Source organism: Gorilla gorilla, chromosome 8 (assembly GCF_029281585.2).
Source record: "Gorilla gorilla gorilla isolate KB3781 chromosome 8, NHGRI_mGorGor1-v2.1_pri, whole genome shotgun sequence".
Classification (NCBI taxonomy): Eukaryota; Metazoa; Chordata; class Mammalia; order Primates; family Hominidae; genus Gorilla; species Gorilla gorilla.
Window position 1 is genome coordinate 104,568,186 of NC_073232.2, and position 17,155 is coordinate 104,585,340.

The 17,155-nt window shown below is 42.1% G+C and overlaps 1 protein-coding gene across 13 annotated transcripts in view; it reads right to left on the minus strand.

Moving 5' to 3' along the window:
- CPEB3 (cytoplasmic polyadenylation element binding protein 3) overlaps window positions 1–17,155 on the minus strand; it is a 243,816-nt gene that overhangs the window by 179,902 nt on the left and 46,759 nt on the right. For 8 of the 13 annotated variants that reach the window (XM_055352482.2, XM_019035038.4, XM_055352480.2 and 5 more), the window contains exon 2: window positions 11,732–12,750. In XM_055352482.2, coding sequence (XP_055208457.1) covers window positions 11,732–12,739 — 1,008 coding nt within the window. In that variant the 5' untranslated portion in view covers window positions 12,740–12,750. Of the gene's footprint in view, window positions 1–11,731; window positions 12,751–12,973; window positions 13,095–13,489; window positions 14,131–15,565; window positions 15,815–17,155 lie in introns of those variants that run through there. The other 5 variants (XM_019035037.4, XM_004049790.5, XM_019035036.4 and 2 more) reach the window with 5 other exon arrangements.

The following is a 17,155-nucleotide window of genomic DNA, read 5'->3' on the forward strand; positions in this document are numbered from 1 at the left end:
TACAACACCCAAAAGCTGGAGCACATGGATTATGATTTTGAACACAGGTGCCAAAAGAAACTTAACAATGTAAATCCCATCCCTTTGATCAGGGAATTCCTTAATAGTTATATGGGTAACAAAAATACTACCTAATGCCAACCTTCTTAACTGTTTATCTGACCTCAGGATTCTACTACTGGTTACAACATCTTTATTTACTTATTTTATTTTTTTCTTTTTTTGAGATGAAATCTCACTATGTCGCCCAGGCTGGATACAGTGGGGCAATCTTAGCTCACTGCAACCTCCGCCTCCAGGATTCAAGCTATTCTCCTGCCTCAGCCTCTGAGTAGCTGGGATTACAGACCTGCACCACCACACCTGGCTAATTTTTTGTATTTTTAGTAGAGACAGGGTCTCACCATGTTTGCCAGCCTGGTCTCAAACTCCTGACCTCAGGTGATCTGCCCACCTTGGCCTCCCAAAGTGCTGAGATTACATGCTTGAGCCACTGCACCTAGCCTATAATTGCTTTAAATAATGATGTGGCAAAGAGTTGAACAGTCTACCCATAAAATCAAATGCGAACACAGAAACAGATTTATAATAAATGATCCAAACATTATCTCTCAGCCTTTCCTCCATAAACTCATAAACTCTACTGGTTTTCACTATTTTTAATTCTCTGCTTATCTAGGTTATATTTCTCTGGTCCAAAAAACGAAAATAAATTTTCCACTCCAGATTGCAAAAGAGAGGTGCTTCTAGATACATTTACCTCTTGTCTCCTTTAGTTGCTGCTTATCTGAGACCTAAGAACTAGGACTCCTGGAGTTTGAGTAGGGGGTTCGATTGTCAGATCACTAAGATGTTTCCTCTGAAATACTCCCTCCCATCCCTAATCAGCCCTCAAAAACCCTACCACATCTTTAAGGTAGAAAATTATTTGCCTTTTATATCTCTGCTTTCTAATCTCACATGCCTGGAATTAATGACTACCTGAATGGGCGTACTATATAACCTGTTCTTTGTCAAACAAACCAGAAAATTCCCTCATATATATATATATATATATATATATATATATATTTTTTTTTTTTTTTTTTTTTTTTTTTTTTTGAGACAGTGGCTCGCTCTGTCGCCCAGGCTGGAGTGCAGTGGTGCAATCTCGGCTCACTGCAACCTCCACCTCCTGGGTTCAAGCAATTCTCCTGCCTCAGCCTCCTGAGTAGCTGGGATTACAGATGCATGCCACCACACCTGGCTAATTTTTGTATTTTTAGTAGAAACGGGGTTTCATCATGTTGGTCAGGCTGGTCTTGAACTCCTGACCTCGTGATCCGCCCACCTTGGCCTCCCAAAGTGCTGGTATTACAGGCGTAAGCCACCTCACCCAGCCAATTTTTTAAAAAATATTTTAATTTTTTTAGAGACAGGATCTCACTCTGTCACCTAGGCTGGAATGCAGTGGCACAATCATGGCTCACTATAACCTCAAACTCCTGGGCTCAAGCAATCCTCCTGCCTCAGCCTCCTGAGTAGCTTGAACTACAAGCATATGACATCAGGCCCAGCTAATTTTAAAAAACTTTTTATTTTTTTATAGAGACAGGGTCTCACTATGTTGCCCAAGCTGGTTTCGAACACCTGGGCTCAAGCAATCCTCCCACCTTGGCCCCACAAAGTGCTACAAATACAGTCTTCAGCAGCCACACCCAGCCTTCTCCTTAATATTTCTAAGTGTTATTGTCAAAATTATCCTGACTCTCATTCTAGTCAGTTCTATTGTTAATAACTCGACATGACAAGTCAAAAACAAACCAAATCACCATTAACAAGATATATTAACTCCAAAAGAATGAGTTGATCAATGATGAAGCAATAAAGAAAAATCTAACTCTTAAGATATAAGCTAGTGTTCCCATTTATTGGCTGTCATAAACCTTTTATGTCAAAGCAAGAACTCTGCTTACTTCTTGGCATACCAAATCTACACATATGAAGTCACAGGCCAGAACTATGGGGTGTCCATAAAGTCTGGGGAACATAATATTTTATATTTTTACAAATTGAAGATGTCCTTTATAATATTATGTACATTCACCTGTGTTTCCATATTCTATAGATATCTTGTATAGAAATACTAGAACGGGCCAGGCGCGGTGGCTCACGCCTATAATCCCAACACTTTGGAAGGCCAAGGCAGGGGGATCACCTGAGGTCGAGAGGTCGGGACCAGTCTGACCAACATGGAGAAACCCCATCTCTACTAAAATAATACAAAATTAGCAGGGCATGGTGGCGCATGCCTATAATCCCAGCTACTTGGGAGGCTGAGGCAGGAGAATTGCTTGAACCCAGGAGGTGGAGGTTGCGGTGAGCCGAGATCGCACCATTGCACTCCAGCCTAGCCAACAAGAGCGAAACTCCGTCTAAAAAAAAAAAAAAGAAATACTAGAATGGAGAATCCGTCACAAAAATGTTAAATATACCACATGTAAAGATAAAGGACAAAATTATAACTTGGTTTAAATGTTCATTCATTCATTTAATGAATACCTACTAAGTGTCAGGCACTTCCAGGCACTGATTTATTTCATGGCATTGACCATTTAATTAGTTGCACTGAGTTACTGCAGACAGGGAGTTACTTGTTTTTGATCTTGACCTTGAAATGAGTTTGAATGCTTGAGGAATGAAGCTATTTGGCCACACAATAGTCCTATGCATACATAATCAGTACACAATGTTTCCTTCCCTTTGTGTGTATTAATTCTATGATCACTTCAAATAATATAAAGGCTGTTTTGTGCCCATTTCTGTTTCTCTCCTCTGAGGCCTGCCAACAAGCATTTATATAATAATATTTATTATTTCTGAGAATTATATAATAGTGCTTCTTAGGAGAGAAAAGTAGGCTTTATTCCAAGATGCTAAGTTACTGTAGTACTTTAATTCACTAGTACTTTCCTATTTCAAGTTCACAAAATGCAAATATTAGAATGGTTTCACATTAAGAAGTTTAAATGCCCAGCACCACAAAGAACACTAAAGGGTGTGAAAACTAAATGTAGCAGAACTGAAGTATAATAGGTGAAATGCAGCATTTGAACCCTCACAGGAGCAGCTACCCAACAAGGTATAAGGACCAGCTGTAGAAAATTCCTTGTGAAGCTGGTTTCTACTGCAAGTACAGCAACCTTCCCAGGAAAGCCTCCTATAAGTTATGGCTATATTACCTCAACTCTCAAGATCAAAACTTGAGGCTCCATCCTGAATTCTAACTCTGACAACCACACTGGCCCCTAAAGAGAGTCAGGCATGGCCTACAGGGAAATGGTGGTAAGGAGATTCAAATTAGACCTTTGATTCAAATTAGAACCAACAAAATCAACCCAACCCTTATAGCAGTCAGAAAATTAAGAGTTTAAGCATTTCTCCCATCACCAATTAAAATGTTCACGGATCCAGGAAAACCCTTACACTTACATTGGTGAGTCAGCCATAAGCACAAGGAGATAGTCACACATCTCCACCATTAGTGTGACATGTCTATATATACTCCCTAGTCTTCAGACCACCATGACTAGCTTTCTAGAACAGGCAGTCACCCTAATATACAAAGTGCCTTTTGATGTTCTTCCATGCCTCCTTCTAGCCCCCTCCACTACATGCCATCAGCTAGTGTTTAACTTTGGACTACTGAATATCAACAATATTTCCTCTTTTAAACTCTAATTCTGACTACAATTACAGAAGTTAGGCAGGCATCCAAAAGCCACAACAGTATTCCTCTAACAGTATATAATTTTCAGAACACTTTGTACACATTCTCTCACAAACCAAACCCTGAAGCTAGGCTCCCTCTCCCCTCCCACCTCCTCCTTTTCCCTTCTGTCCACTCTCTCTCTCCCACTCCTTCCCTCCATTTTCGCAGACTAAGAAAAAGAATCACTGGATAAGTGACTTGACCTCATCACTAGTGACAGAGCCAAGGCTTTAACCAATGTCTTCCTTACTCCAAGTTTCATGGGTTGTCCACTACTGTATGCTCCCCTCCATCTAATTCTCTTTCCTCAGTAAAACCCACACAGCTTAATCAAACTTTTCTTTTCTTTTTCTTTTTTTTTTTTTTAAGACAGAGTCTTGCTCTGTCACCCAGGCTGGAGTGCAATGGCGCGATCTCGGCTCACTGCAACCTTCGCCTCCCGGGTTCAAGTGATTCTCCTGCCTCAGCCTCCCAAGTAGCTGCAATTACAAGAGCCCGCCACCACGCCCAGCTAATTTTTGTATTTTTAGTAGAGACAGGGTTTCACCAGGTTGGCCAGGCTGGTCTCGAACTCCTGACCTCAGGTGATCCATCCGCCTCAGCCTCCCAAAGTGCTGGAATTATAGGTGTGAGCCACCACACCCGGCCTCAAACTTTTCATATTGCAGTAAACAAAGCATAATTTTTTTTTTTTTTTTTTTTTGAGAGGGAGTTTCACTCTTGTCATCCAGGCTGGAGGGCAATAGCATGATCTCAGCTCACTGCAACCTCCAGCTCCCAGGCTCAAGCAATTTTCCTGCCTCAACCTCCCGAGTAGCTGGGATTACAGGCACCCACCACCACACCCAGCTAATATTTGTAGTTTTTTAGTGGAGACAGGGTTTCACCATGTTGGCCAGGTTGGTCTCGAACTCCTGACCTCAGGTGATACACCCACCTCGGCCTCCCAAAGTGCTGGGATTACAGGCGTGAGCCACCGTGCCTGAGCAACAAAGCATAATCTTTTGATACCTGCAGATCAAAACACTATAAAAAATCAACTTAGCAATGAAAACCAGTTCCAACTGAATGGCATTACACCTTATACAGCCCTTGAAATACATCAAATTGGGCCAGACATGGTGGCTCACACCTGTAATCCCAGCACTTTGGAAGGCTGAGGCAGGTGGATCACAAGGTCAGGAGTTCAAGACCAGCCTGGCCAACATAGTGAAACCCCGTCTCTACCAAAAATACAAAAAATTAGCCGGGCATGGTGGCAGGCGCCTGTAATCCCAGCTACTCGGGAAGCTGAGGCAGGAGAATCGCTTGAACCCGGGAGGCAGAGGTTGCAATGAGCAGAGACCATGCCATTGCATTCCAGCCTGGGTGACAGTGGGAAACTCCATCTCAAAAAAAAAAAAAATACATCAAATTGGCTCACCAATAGAGAAAGCTATGTAAGTAGAAATTTGTTTCTTTGTCAGAGGATATCTAAATTACATTTCTAAGAGGGTTCTTTTGTACTAACTCACGACGAGGTCATAAAGAGTTTAAACAAAGCTAACCACTTTTCAACATGCAATTTTGAAGTATATAGTTTTATATTAACATTTCTAGTAGCACAAAAACCTAATATTTCCTAACCAATCCCTCTTTTAAATAGAAAATAGATAATGTGGTTTTGCTGGCATTCATATCAACCATGTCATAACAGGTTCTGAAACAGTTTGTGGGGATGAGTAGACCTTAAAGTGGTTTTGCATTGAAATAGTAGTTAAGAAACCAACTAGAGAAAAGTCTTAAATCTAGGTCATACATCCTTATTCAAAAGCAGGCACAAACAAGACAATTTATATTACCTCCTGAAAAGATGGTCTTAAAAAAAAGAAAGTGCGGGCCAGATGCAGTGGCTCACACCTCTAATCTCAGCACTTTGGGAGGCCCAGGCTGGCAGAGAACTCGAGGTCAGGAGTTCAGAACTAGCCTGGCCAACATGGTGAAACCCCGTCACCCTGTCTCTACTAAAAATACAAAAACTAGTGGGGCATGGTGGTGCACACCTGTAATCCCAGCTACTAGGGAGGTTGAGGAATGAGAATTGCTTGAACAGGGAAGGCAGAGGTTGCAGTGAGCCAAGATCATGCCACTGCACTCCAGCTTGGGCGACAGATTCTGTCTTTAAAAAAAAAAAAAAGGAAATGGACAGAACACAAACTACTTGAAAAAAAAAAAAAGGAAAAGGAACACAAACTACTTGAAAAATATTGGTATTTCCTAAAAATTTATTATGAGTAGGCATATTTGTTTTTAATATCATTTGTATTCCCATGAATTCATGTAAGAAACTTCTTCCTCAGTTATTGATAACCCACCAGCAAAATTAATACTAAGTTATAATTACCTAGACATGTCATAAAATATAAAACTCCCTGCAATCACCTTTAACTTGGGAATAGAAGGAAAAGGAGAGGGATACGCAGGGTGCGGTGGCTCATGCCGGTAATCCCAGCACTTTGGGAGGCAGATGCGGGCAGATCCAAAGTCAGGAGTCCAGGACCAGCATGGCCAACATAGTGAAACCCCGTCTCTATTAAAAATACAAAAATCAGCCAGGCATGGTGGCACGTGCCTGTAGTCCCAGCTACTTGGGAGGCTGAGGCAGGAGAATCGCTTGAACCCAGAGATCGAGGTTGCAGTAAGCCAAGATCATACCACTGTACTCCAGCTTGGGGAACAGAGTGAGACTTTGTCTCAGAAAAAAAAAAAAAAAAAGGAGAAGGATAAAGGCAGAGATACAGACAGAAAGCACGGAATAATTTGAATTTTTTTTCCAAATTAAATTTGAATCCAGGCAATGTGCTGCTAAAGCCTGCTTCTGTGACAAATTATCAACCAGAACCTGGGTAAGTCACTTCCTATTTTGGGATTTTGATTTCATAATATTAAAAAATATATAAAGTAAAATATGTAAAGTAAAAAACAGAAAAAATTATAACCGGTGAATCTTCATGGTGGCATATTTACAGTCACTGTATTTTTTTCTTTCTGCATTTCTACAAATACAAAATATTTTAAAAACACAACTTCCAGGGTATCTAATAGGGGCAAGTACAGATTCAGTCCAGCTTCTTACATCTACACTGCACTATTAAGCGATGTCCTAGAGGTAGAATAGTCAAGGGAGTAGGAGCCATGGGCTCTGGAGGCAACTTTGCCAATTACTGGCTGTGATCTTAAGCAAACAGTGTAAACGCACTGAATCTCAATTTATTTGTCAATATAACAAGGATAATAGGCCGGGCACAGTGGCTCATGCCTGTAATCCCAGCACTTTGGGAGGCCGAGGTGGCAGATCATGAGGTCAAGAGTTCAAGACCAGCCTGACCAATATGGTGAAACCTCGTCTCTGCTAAAAATATAAAAATTAGCTGGGCATGGTAGCACGCACCTGTAATCCCAGCTACTCACGAGGCTGAGGCAGGAGAATCTCTTGAACCGGGGAGGCAGAGTTTGCAGTGAGCCGAGATCACACCACTGCATTCCAATCTGGGCGACAGAGCATGACTCCATCCCCCCAAAAAACAAAAACAACACAAAAAAATAAGCAAGGATGACAATAGTCCCCCTATGTCAAAGGAGTTCCTATCTCAAAGGAGTTCCAGTGAGAAACTATATGTAAAGTGCTTGGCACAGGGCCTGGCCCATAGGTAAATGCTGGATCCTCACATTACTACGATGGTCAAAGGCTCTGATCATGAAGGTACCATCAGACAGGAAAAAAGAACAAATGGCATTACACTGAAGTTTGGGGATATTTAGAATGCACTGTATGAAAAATCGGCAATTCACTTTGGTAGGCCAAGGCAGGCAGATCACTTGAGGTCAGGAGTTCAAGACCAGCCTGACTAATAGGGCGAAATTCCATCTCTACTAAAAATACAAAAATTAGCCAGGCGTGGTGGCGGGCACCTGTAATTCCAGCTACTTGGGAAGCTGAGGCAGGAGAATCACTTGAACCCGGGAGGTGGAGGCTGCAGTGAGCCAACATAACATACTGCACTCCAGCCTGGGTGACAGGGTGAGACACTGTCTCAAAAAAAAAAAAAAAAAAAAAAAATTAGTAATCCATATTATGACAAGATCATGCAAAGCCTATTGTCACCATTACAATAAGAATAATCATAACCCTACGTTTATGGGATACTTTACTATGTGCCAGGCACTGTGCTACGCACTTTATATTTAGTTTCACATTTTAACTCATACAAGGCAAAAAACTAATATTATTCCCACTTTACAGGTGAAGAAATTGAGAACCAGCAGGTTTATATAATTTGTTCATGATTACAAAGCCAATAACTTGCAAAGTGGAGATTTAAATCCAGGCAATCTGCTGTCAAAGCTTGCTTGTGACAGAAATTATCAACCTGAACCTGGGTAAGTCACCTCACATGTTGGGACTTTGATTTTATCCTCTGTAAAATGAGCATAGTAGTCTAGAATAGGTGCTCTCAAAAGTCCCTCCTAAACTTTTCTTGACAGCAATGCTATTTAAACCCAAATTTACAACATAAAGAAAATAGCTCTAGTCCTTTTATTAAATTGATGCATAAGTAATTTGTGGGTTGTGCCATTACTTTTTTGCCATAATGGTAAAACCCACAATTACTTATGCACCAAACTAATACATACCTAGGCTTCCTTGACTTGTAGAAATATAGAAAGATTCACATATATAATTCCCCCCAGTGGAGTGCCTCTCTGTTCTTGAGCTCTGTTGCTGAGAGGTACATCACCAAGATGCATTAGCCTAACAGAAAACTTCACTAAGTCCCTCTGAATGGAGTCTAAAGAGAATCTTACTTAAAATGAATTCTACCTGACAGCACCTGCACTACATGGACGTTAAGGACACATACAACAAAATTAGCTAGAACTGTAGGACCTGAGTTCAGTCACTCTACCTCTCAGGATCTCAGTCTCCATATTTATAAAAATGAAGTGACTTTTAGATAAAAGTAATCCCTAAGAAAGCAGCCACCAAAACCCAGAGAAACCAATAAACTTTATTAGAATAAAGAAGTATTATGGTTTGTAAAACAACATTCAAATACAGTGATTGCTAGGCCGGGCATGGTGGCTCATGCCTGTAATCCCAGCACTTTGGGAGGCCAAGGCAGGTGGATCACCTGAGGTCAGGAGTTCAAGACCAGCCTGGTCAATATGGTGAAACCCCGCTTCTACTAAAAATATAAAAAATTAGCCGGGCATGGTGGCGGACGCCTGTAATCCCAGCTACTCGGGAGGCTGAGGCAGGAGAACTGCTTGAACCCGGGAGGCAGAGGTTGCAGTGAGCCGAGATCATGCCACTGCACTCCACCCTGAGCAACAAAAGTGAAACATTGTCACACACACACACACATAAAATACAGTGATTGCTTTTGCAATATAAGCCATGTAAGTAAAGCTACTCAAAATCTATTGTGTTGGCAGAAACTGGCAAAAAAGAAGCAGTGCAGGGTAGAATGGGTTTCTTTAAAAATTTTAACATACATTAGAGTAGATCACTGCAGAAAGACTCTTTTATTAATAGCTCAAAAATCTGTTAAATAAAAAATAAAGTTGCTATTCTATAAAATAAACTCTGATTTAAATAAAATCACATTTGCCAGAATAAATATTTTGAAAAAGTCATCAAAACCACTTAAGATATTTTCTTCCTTTTTTAGAAAAATTATTTCAATAAATGCACATACACAAAATTCTGCACACAAGACTCAGGTGTTCTTTGTTTCTAACACAAACTTGGTACAGTTATCAACAGAAATCAAGTCTAATATCCCAGCCAAAGCACAACCAACTTCCTCCTCTGATCCTAAAATTGCTCCAAAACCCTAAGCTCTGTTTTATGAAAAAGAAATGAGACATAATGTATATGTAATTCTTCCCGAGGCCAAATAAATAATGCTCAATTTTCAATCAAATCTGTCCTCCTACAAATCTTTTGGCCATTTTTGCCTATCCAATAGCATCACCAGGGATGGAAAGATGAGACTAAACTGAATCCAGTCCATTTGGCTCTTATTAGCATCATTGGTGAATGGTTTGCTGTGTAACAACTGGCAATCCCTATACTCCTCGTCAATATCAGGTTTGACGAAACTATGTGGATTTAATCTCTCCCTAATCCCCATGCCAGGAGATAATTCACCAATAGCTAGTTGTATTCAGAGTCAACTCCCAGAAAAAGATAACAAGATCTGTCTATATTATCAGCTCCCAAAACTCCCTACAAGATTTTAGGTTATCCTCTAAGACTGAACTCGGGTAGGGAGCATGAGAATAAAGAGAGGGAATGTTAGAAAAAGAGGGCCTTTCCTACCAAATGCAGCCTCCCTGCTCTACCCCCTCCAAAAATAAGCACATAAATTCCAGAATGCAAATTCCTCCTTTTCTCTATGAAATGAATCCCACCTTGCAACATCTCATTTTATTAAAATAAACAAACTTTAGAATGGGAAAAAATATAACTTAATATTGAAATCGTCCATTCCTGAAGGATCCTTGTGAAAATTCCTTGTGAAGATCCTCTCTTATCAAAGTTAAAAATCATTACTCTAGCCTAGAGAGTCATGTCCTTCTCAATAACCTCATCTCTTCCTTCATGAATGGGAGCCACTCCAAATATCTGTAATGTAAAGAGATGAAGACTGCATCTGCACCTGACACTATACCTCTCTCAAACTGTCAGCTCTACCAAGCACTCCTCAAAGGATTTCTGCTTCATTTCCTTGACCATCCAAATTGGGTCTTGTTGGAGGCCTTCCCCTCTCCCCTTTTTCTTTAACTGAGCCTAGAAGCTTACAGCCAAATCAACTTCTAAGTGAAGGATAAGTGTTTGCCTGGGAGCAAAAGCCGCCTGTGAACACACACCCGCACTACGCCTTTCCAACCCAAGATGCCCAGGACACTGCCAACTGCTATGGCTGTGGACTAGATCAGAAAGCAAGAACAGAAATAAGGACACTCTTCATTTCAACCTTTTTGTCTGGGGCACTTCCTGAGTTTTTCATTGGCATTTAACACCAAGACACAGGACTCATTTTTCATTAAAGTTGCAAGACTTTCACTTTGCCCAGTTTCAAATGATGTAATTGATCTGTATTTTCTTAACCCAACTGGTGAAGGACACTGCAGCTTTAAATATTTCAGTGCTAGCTAGCAAATAGACTCCATTGCAATATGGCTCTGAAGGTCACGTCCTATTGTCTCTTACCTCTGAAAAAAAAAAAAAATCCTTCTTCTAGGTAACATGGAGAGGGTTGCCCTTAGAATTTTCACTCTTCCACCTCCTTCCCTTACACAGTAGTGAGTGTTTATTAGAATCTCACACTCATAATTTTCCCAGCAGGGGCAATATGCTGATTGTTATTAATGATTCTAGCACCTTAGCGAGACATAAACACATGTGTTCACATTAGTTTAACTGAGCATACGCAACCATCTGAAATAGCACCACTCAAGGGTTGTTAACCTCTTTAAGAGTAAAGCCAGGGTGGTTTGGGTGTGGACCGCTTGCAGGCGGCACCCTGAGCTCAGGATTGCATAACCTGAAATGTGTAGCTACTCAAAATGATAGGAATCTCAGCCTACTCATCCTGGGACTATGCCGGCACCTTGCCACACACTTGCAGCTTTACTTGTCAAAGGAAGTCAGAATAAGAGGTACAAACACCATGAAGGAGAAAATAAACTAAAAGAAAAAGGCTTCTTCTACCCTGAAGGGACGAATAGGATTCCTCCAGTAATCACAATGTTCTCCCAACCTCATCCTCCGATAATGGAACAGCCCTAAAGAACTGGAGGCTTCGGAAGGGGTAAGAGGAGCTGGACATTGCTGCCCTTTTTAAATATAAGCGGGTGGATGATTAAAAGTCAGAGAAGTGGCAAAAGGAGCGGGGCAGGGGGAAGGAGTGTGCAGGTGCAGCAGAGCATTACCTGAAATGGCAACAGATTGTTACCATTATCGGTCCGGAAAGCGTTATCCTCCATCCAGGACTTGGAAGTGAGAGGGGCCGCGCGAGGGAACTTGGGCGGCGCGATCACGTTGCTGGAGAAGGGCTTTTTGAGCGGCGAGATGGGGTTGAGCGGGGAAGGCACCCCGACACCCACACCCACGCCCACACCGACCGCCCGGCGAGGGTCCCGGCCCGCCTGCAGGCCGCCCCAGGGGTTGGACGGTGCGCTCCAGGCTGCATTCACGCTTTGGTGCGTGTTCCAGCTGGACGAGGCCGACGAGGCGGCGGCTGCGGCAGCAGCGGCTGCAACCGCCGAAGACGAGGACGGCTTGCTGGTCATGATGGGCTGGTGGCCGTACGCCGCGGCGGCGCTCCTCTGCGCGTAGGGCGCCTGGCTGGGGCTGGCGGGTGAGCGGCGCTGCTGCGGGGGCTGCGCCTGTGGGGGCTGCGCTGGCTGTGCCGGCTGCGGCGCGGGCGCAGGCGGCGGCGGCTGCTGGTGGTGCTGGGTCTGCGCCAGGCCGATCTGCGGGGAGAAAGTGCCTCCGAAGACTGGGTTGACATGGTGCGGGAAGTTCTGGAAGAGCATGGTCCCGTTGACTGGGGTGATCCCCTGGAAGAAGCTGTCCTCTACCGCGTTGGTGGTGCCCGTGGACCAGGTGCTGCCGAAGGACGGCGACAGCGACGCGCCCGGTGCCGCGGGCTCCTGAGGCGGCGGCGGCTGCTGAGGGGGCTGATGGAAACTCAAGCCTGGCAGGAGCGGTGATTCCATCTGCATCTTGTCCGGGCCGTTGGGGGCCGGGGGGGCAGCGGCTGGGCTGAGGGCCGGCACTGCGCTGTTTTCCTCCGGCTTGGGGGTCTCTGAGGAGAGGGGCGTGGACGGGGCTTCGGATACGCTGGACTCAGGTTGGGGCTGCTGCTGCTGCCGCTGCTGCTGCTGCTGGGGCTGGGGCTGGGTTTTGCTTTTGTCCATCAGTAAATCATCCTGCATGGTTTGCGCAGCTGAAACGGGAAAAAAGAGAGACGCGTTATTGTCAATGTGATCATGAATGTCCCTCGCTGAAGCGGGCGGGTGTTTCACTTGCGAAAATCCATCGCCACCGCTACTAGCCAATTGCAATGCAAATCCATAATCTCCCATTTAGAAGAACAGGTCAGGCTGTTGGGTGGGGGGTAGGGAAGGTGTCGAGCAAGGTCTCTAAAAATACTGTGAGAGCGTCTTCACCCTTTCAGATGTCTTGGTTCCTTTTCTGTATTAGTGAGAGATGTGCTTATAAGACAGAAAGACAGCAATTTCGCCACGTCTCTTTTCCCTTCACCGGAACTCAGAGCGTTCGCCCTGCAATGAGAAACTGATTCTGGTTCCTGTTTTTTCCCAAGCACCACCCTCCCCCAGTTATTTGCATACGTCAATAAATACTGCTGCGTCCTTCAGCAAGGTTAAAAAGACGCCGCACACACAACCCTTTCTTCTCCCTTCCCCAGCTCGAACACTTTTTAAAAAAACAAAACAAAACAAAAAACCCAGTATTAGCCCTCTTGATTAGCAAACTGCCTTCTTGCGTTGGTAATTGTTTCATTTAGCTGCAGCGAACCACGAGGGAGGAAATCCTTGGCATTTGTTAGAAGGACTCAGCTGCACAATCATTCTCTGGCCTCCCAGTAGCTGCAGCTACTCCATTTTGTTAGGAGACAGTTAATTAAAAAAAAAAAAAACGTTTTTAAAGAAGTAAAAACCTACTGAAACGTTTGGAAGTGCTTGCTTCTTGTTACTCTAAGGATTATGGTTTTTCTGCTTATTCCCCAATTTTCTTGTCTCCAATTCTGCCGCACAAGAGATTTCTTGGCATCGCAGTGCTTCAGGTCTCAACAGGAGCCTAAGAATTTCTCTGCAGAGTGGAGAAATGCTTCTGGTTGGATTTAAGGTCAGAGAGTGCGCGCGAGCGAGCGAGCGCCTGTGAGATAGGGTGGGGGTGGGGCTTTAAAAAAAACCCTCAGAGATTTAAGTAGACAGTCAAGATAATTCTGGGGTTGCCAGATTTTCAATTTTGAATCCTCCTGCTGCTGTCTTGGTCACAAGACTTTGGCAAATTTAGAATCCATTCTCTTATCACTAGTATTAGCAGCGAAACACTATGGTTTGAAGACCCTGAATTACCATATGCTAGCAAAAGTGTTAAAAATAGAGGAGTACAAAGTCCCAAATTTTCATACATTGTAATTATAGTGCATTGCCATCACTGCTTCATTTAGCCATATAAGGAGTGTATGGTATTTTCCATCTCACAGAGAAGGGCTATATTCACCTCTACCATACAGCCTTTTTTCTTATTCAAGGATGAAAACTACTAATCACTCAAAACCCGGAGACTGCCATACATGTAGTTAGCTTGTCCTTAGAACATGTTAATTGCTTTAAATATATAAATATTACAGTGCTGAGACCCTAAAAACAAATATTTTGAAATGTTAAAGGGGCATATGACCAAACATATAATTATTTTTAGATGATGATTCAGTACAATTGCAACAAAGTTATTAATAAATTTAATGCAGTTAATTAACCCAGATACTTGGAGAGGAATCTTTCTCAGGACACTTGTGAAAAGGCATTCACATACACACAGAAGCTCTGCCTCTAGACATCCTCATGATAATAATTATTGTTAAAATCAACGTATCAGAAAATGAAAATATTAACTATTATGCAAAATATATCAGACAAGAAATGGGATTAAAAGTAGTTCTATTATTTTATTAGAGACTATCATTAAAATGGTTCATTAGTATCTTTTATTTCAAAGTTTCATACACAAAATAGTGGTGGGCTAAAGGAAATGCTTCGCAGCCACCTTGCTCTCCCTTCTATTCCTCATTCCCCTGCCTTTCCTTCCTTCAACCCCCCCAGGGAAAAAAACCCAGCTCAATATAATATACAACACAGATTGCCGGCTACTACCAATAAAATCTATTTAAGATTGCTTTTATGTTCCTCAGTTCCCTTGGTCTAAAACAATGGCTTTGATCAGTATTGCAAAATACAATACAAAGAGGCAAATGAAGCTTTGATTTAGACAGCACAAAGTTCTATTGCTGCCAAAGAAGATGGTCATAGAAAGAGACATTTTCATACTTGGTTTAAACGGTGCTGCAGTAAACCATTATAATCTGAGATTTGAGTCACTTCCAGTGAGCTAGAATTGTCTTTATAATAGCCATATCATCATGGCTGAAATAGGCATTTGATTATAATTTTAATATCACTCTGCTTTTCCGGTTGCTTGTATCAATGCTTGTTGTTAATGCCTTCAGTTTAAACTACATGCTCTTCATGGAAAAATTAATGCTGTACCTCAGCAAAAAAGCCAAAAAGTAAGCTGGACTCAGAACATTTTATAGTAGCTGTAATCAATGTTAATATATTCATTGAATTTTAAAAATTTTATACCAGGAACACCCATTTCTCTTCCCAACACTCCTTAAAAATATAAATTTTGCTTTCTGCATAAATTCACTCTGTCAAGGTCAAGACCCACCTTTAATAAATAACACCTTTTCAAACAAAAGGTAAGCAATAGATTAACATAAAATTTGCAAAGGTAGTATTCAACGTCTCTCAGCAACTGCCTGTATAGTTTGTTTTGTGTTCTTGGGGTTGTTTTTTGTTTTTTGGGTTTTTTTGTTTTTGTTTTTGTTTTTGCTTATTTACAGCAAAGTGAGAAATAGATACCTCCTTCCCCTCCCCCACCACGCACAATAGATATTCTTTTACATGCAATAACCCAATTTCAAGTAACAAAATCTTAGTAGCAGTTACCTTTGAGTGTCCAGTTTTTAAGAATCGATAAAATTTAAAAGTATACAGTATTTATTTTCTTCTTTCAGGTTGATTATGTGACCGCTCTGGCAAAAGCACTTTGACAACTGTAAGATGAGAGGGCATGCGCACACAGGGAACTGTGGGGGCTGAAGTCCTTCACAAGGTACTCGGTCTGACTTCAGCACGTTCAGCCGGGAAAGGAGGAAGTCTCACAAACACAGATTCTGAGGGGAAAAGGTTGTGTCCTGATTACATTATATCCTCCTAACCAATCTAAATCATGAGTTGTTGAAATAAAAGGGAAAAAAATAAACTGGTTTGTCAACTTGCCATAGGAAGCCAGGATAAAGGGAAACTGAATTGTAGTATTCAGAATAAATAAACCAAGCAGAGCTACCTTAAATGGTTAGAATGGTAATGACTGGGTAGCCAGCAATAGGAATCCTACTAGAAAGAGACTGGGGTGGAGAGGAATAGGCAAGGGAGGGGGAACTACTGGAGAATGTTAGATACTTAAAATCTGACCATACTTAAACACTTAAATAATTTTTTAAATTTTTCAGCAGAGATGGCATAAAAGAATCACTTTTAGTATAGAATAAAAAACACCTTAATGTTAAATGTGATATCAACCTTGGAGGTCAGGTAAAAATAGATTTTAGTCATAAATTTTTGACATCCACCAGATTTCTTGTATTTTACTTTTCAATGCAGGAACAAATCACTTATTTTAAGATTGTACCTGATAAGCTCTGAACCAACTCACCTCCTTATTTTTACTTGTCAAAATAAAAGTTTACCTTGCATTATTCATACAAAGGATTACTCAAATAAAATTCAACTCTTATACTAAAATAATATTTGGTGAAATATTTAAAAACAATTGTATATGTTGCTGGGCAGGGTGGCTCATGCCTGTAATCCCAGTGCTTTGGGAGGCCGAGGAGGGCGGATCATCTGAGGTCAGGAGTTCGAGACCAGCCTGGCCCACATGGTGAAACCCCATCTCTACTAAAAATACAAAAATTAGCTAAGCATGGTGGCAGGAGCCTGTAATCCCAGCTACTCGGGAGGCTGAGGCAGGAGAATCGCTTGAACCTGGGAGGTAGAGGTTGCAGTGAGCTGAGATCAGGCCACTGCACTCCAGCCTGGGTGACAGAGTAAGACCCTGTCTCAAAAAAAAAAACTAATAATAATAACAATTGTACATGTTTAGTGTTACACTGCATAAGACAATGACTTCTTTCTTTAAGACAAACAGTAGATACAGTTTTCTTTTTTTTTTGAGATGAAGTCTCTCTCTGTTGCCTAGGCTGGAGTACAGTGGTGCGATCTCGGCTCATTGCAACCTCTGCCTCCTGGGTTCAAGCAATTCTCCTGCCTCAGCCTCCCAAGTAGCTGGGACTACAGGCGCATGCCACCACGCCCGGCTAATTTTTTGTATTTTTAGTAGAAACAGGTTTTCACTGTGTTAGCCAGTATGGTCTCGATCTCCTGACCTCATGATCCGCCCGCCTCTGCCTCCCAAAGTACTGGGATTACAGGCATGAGCCACCGCACCTGGCCAAGTTTCTATTCAAAACTTTT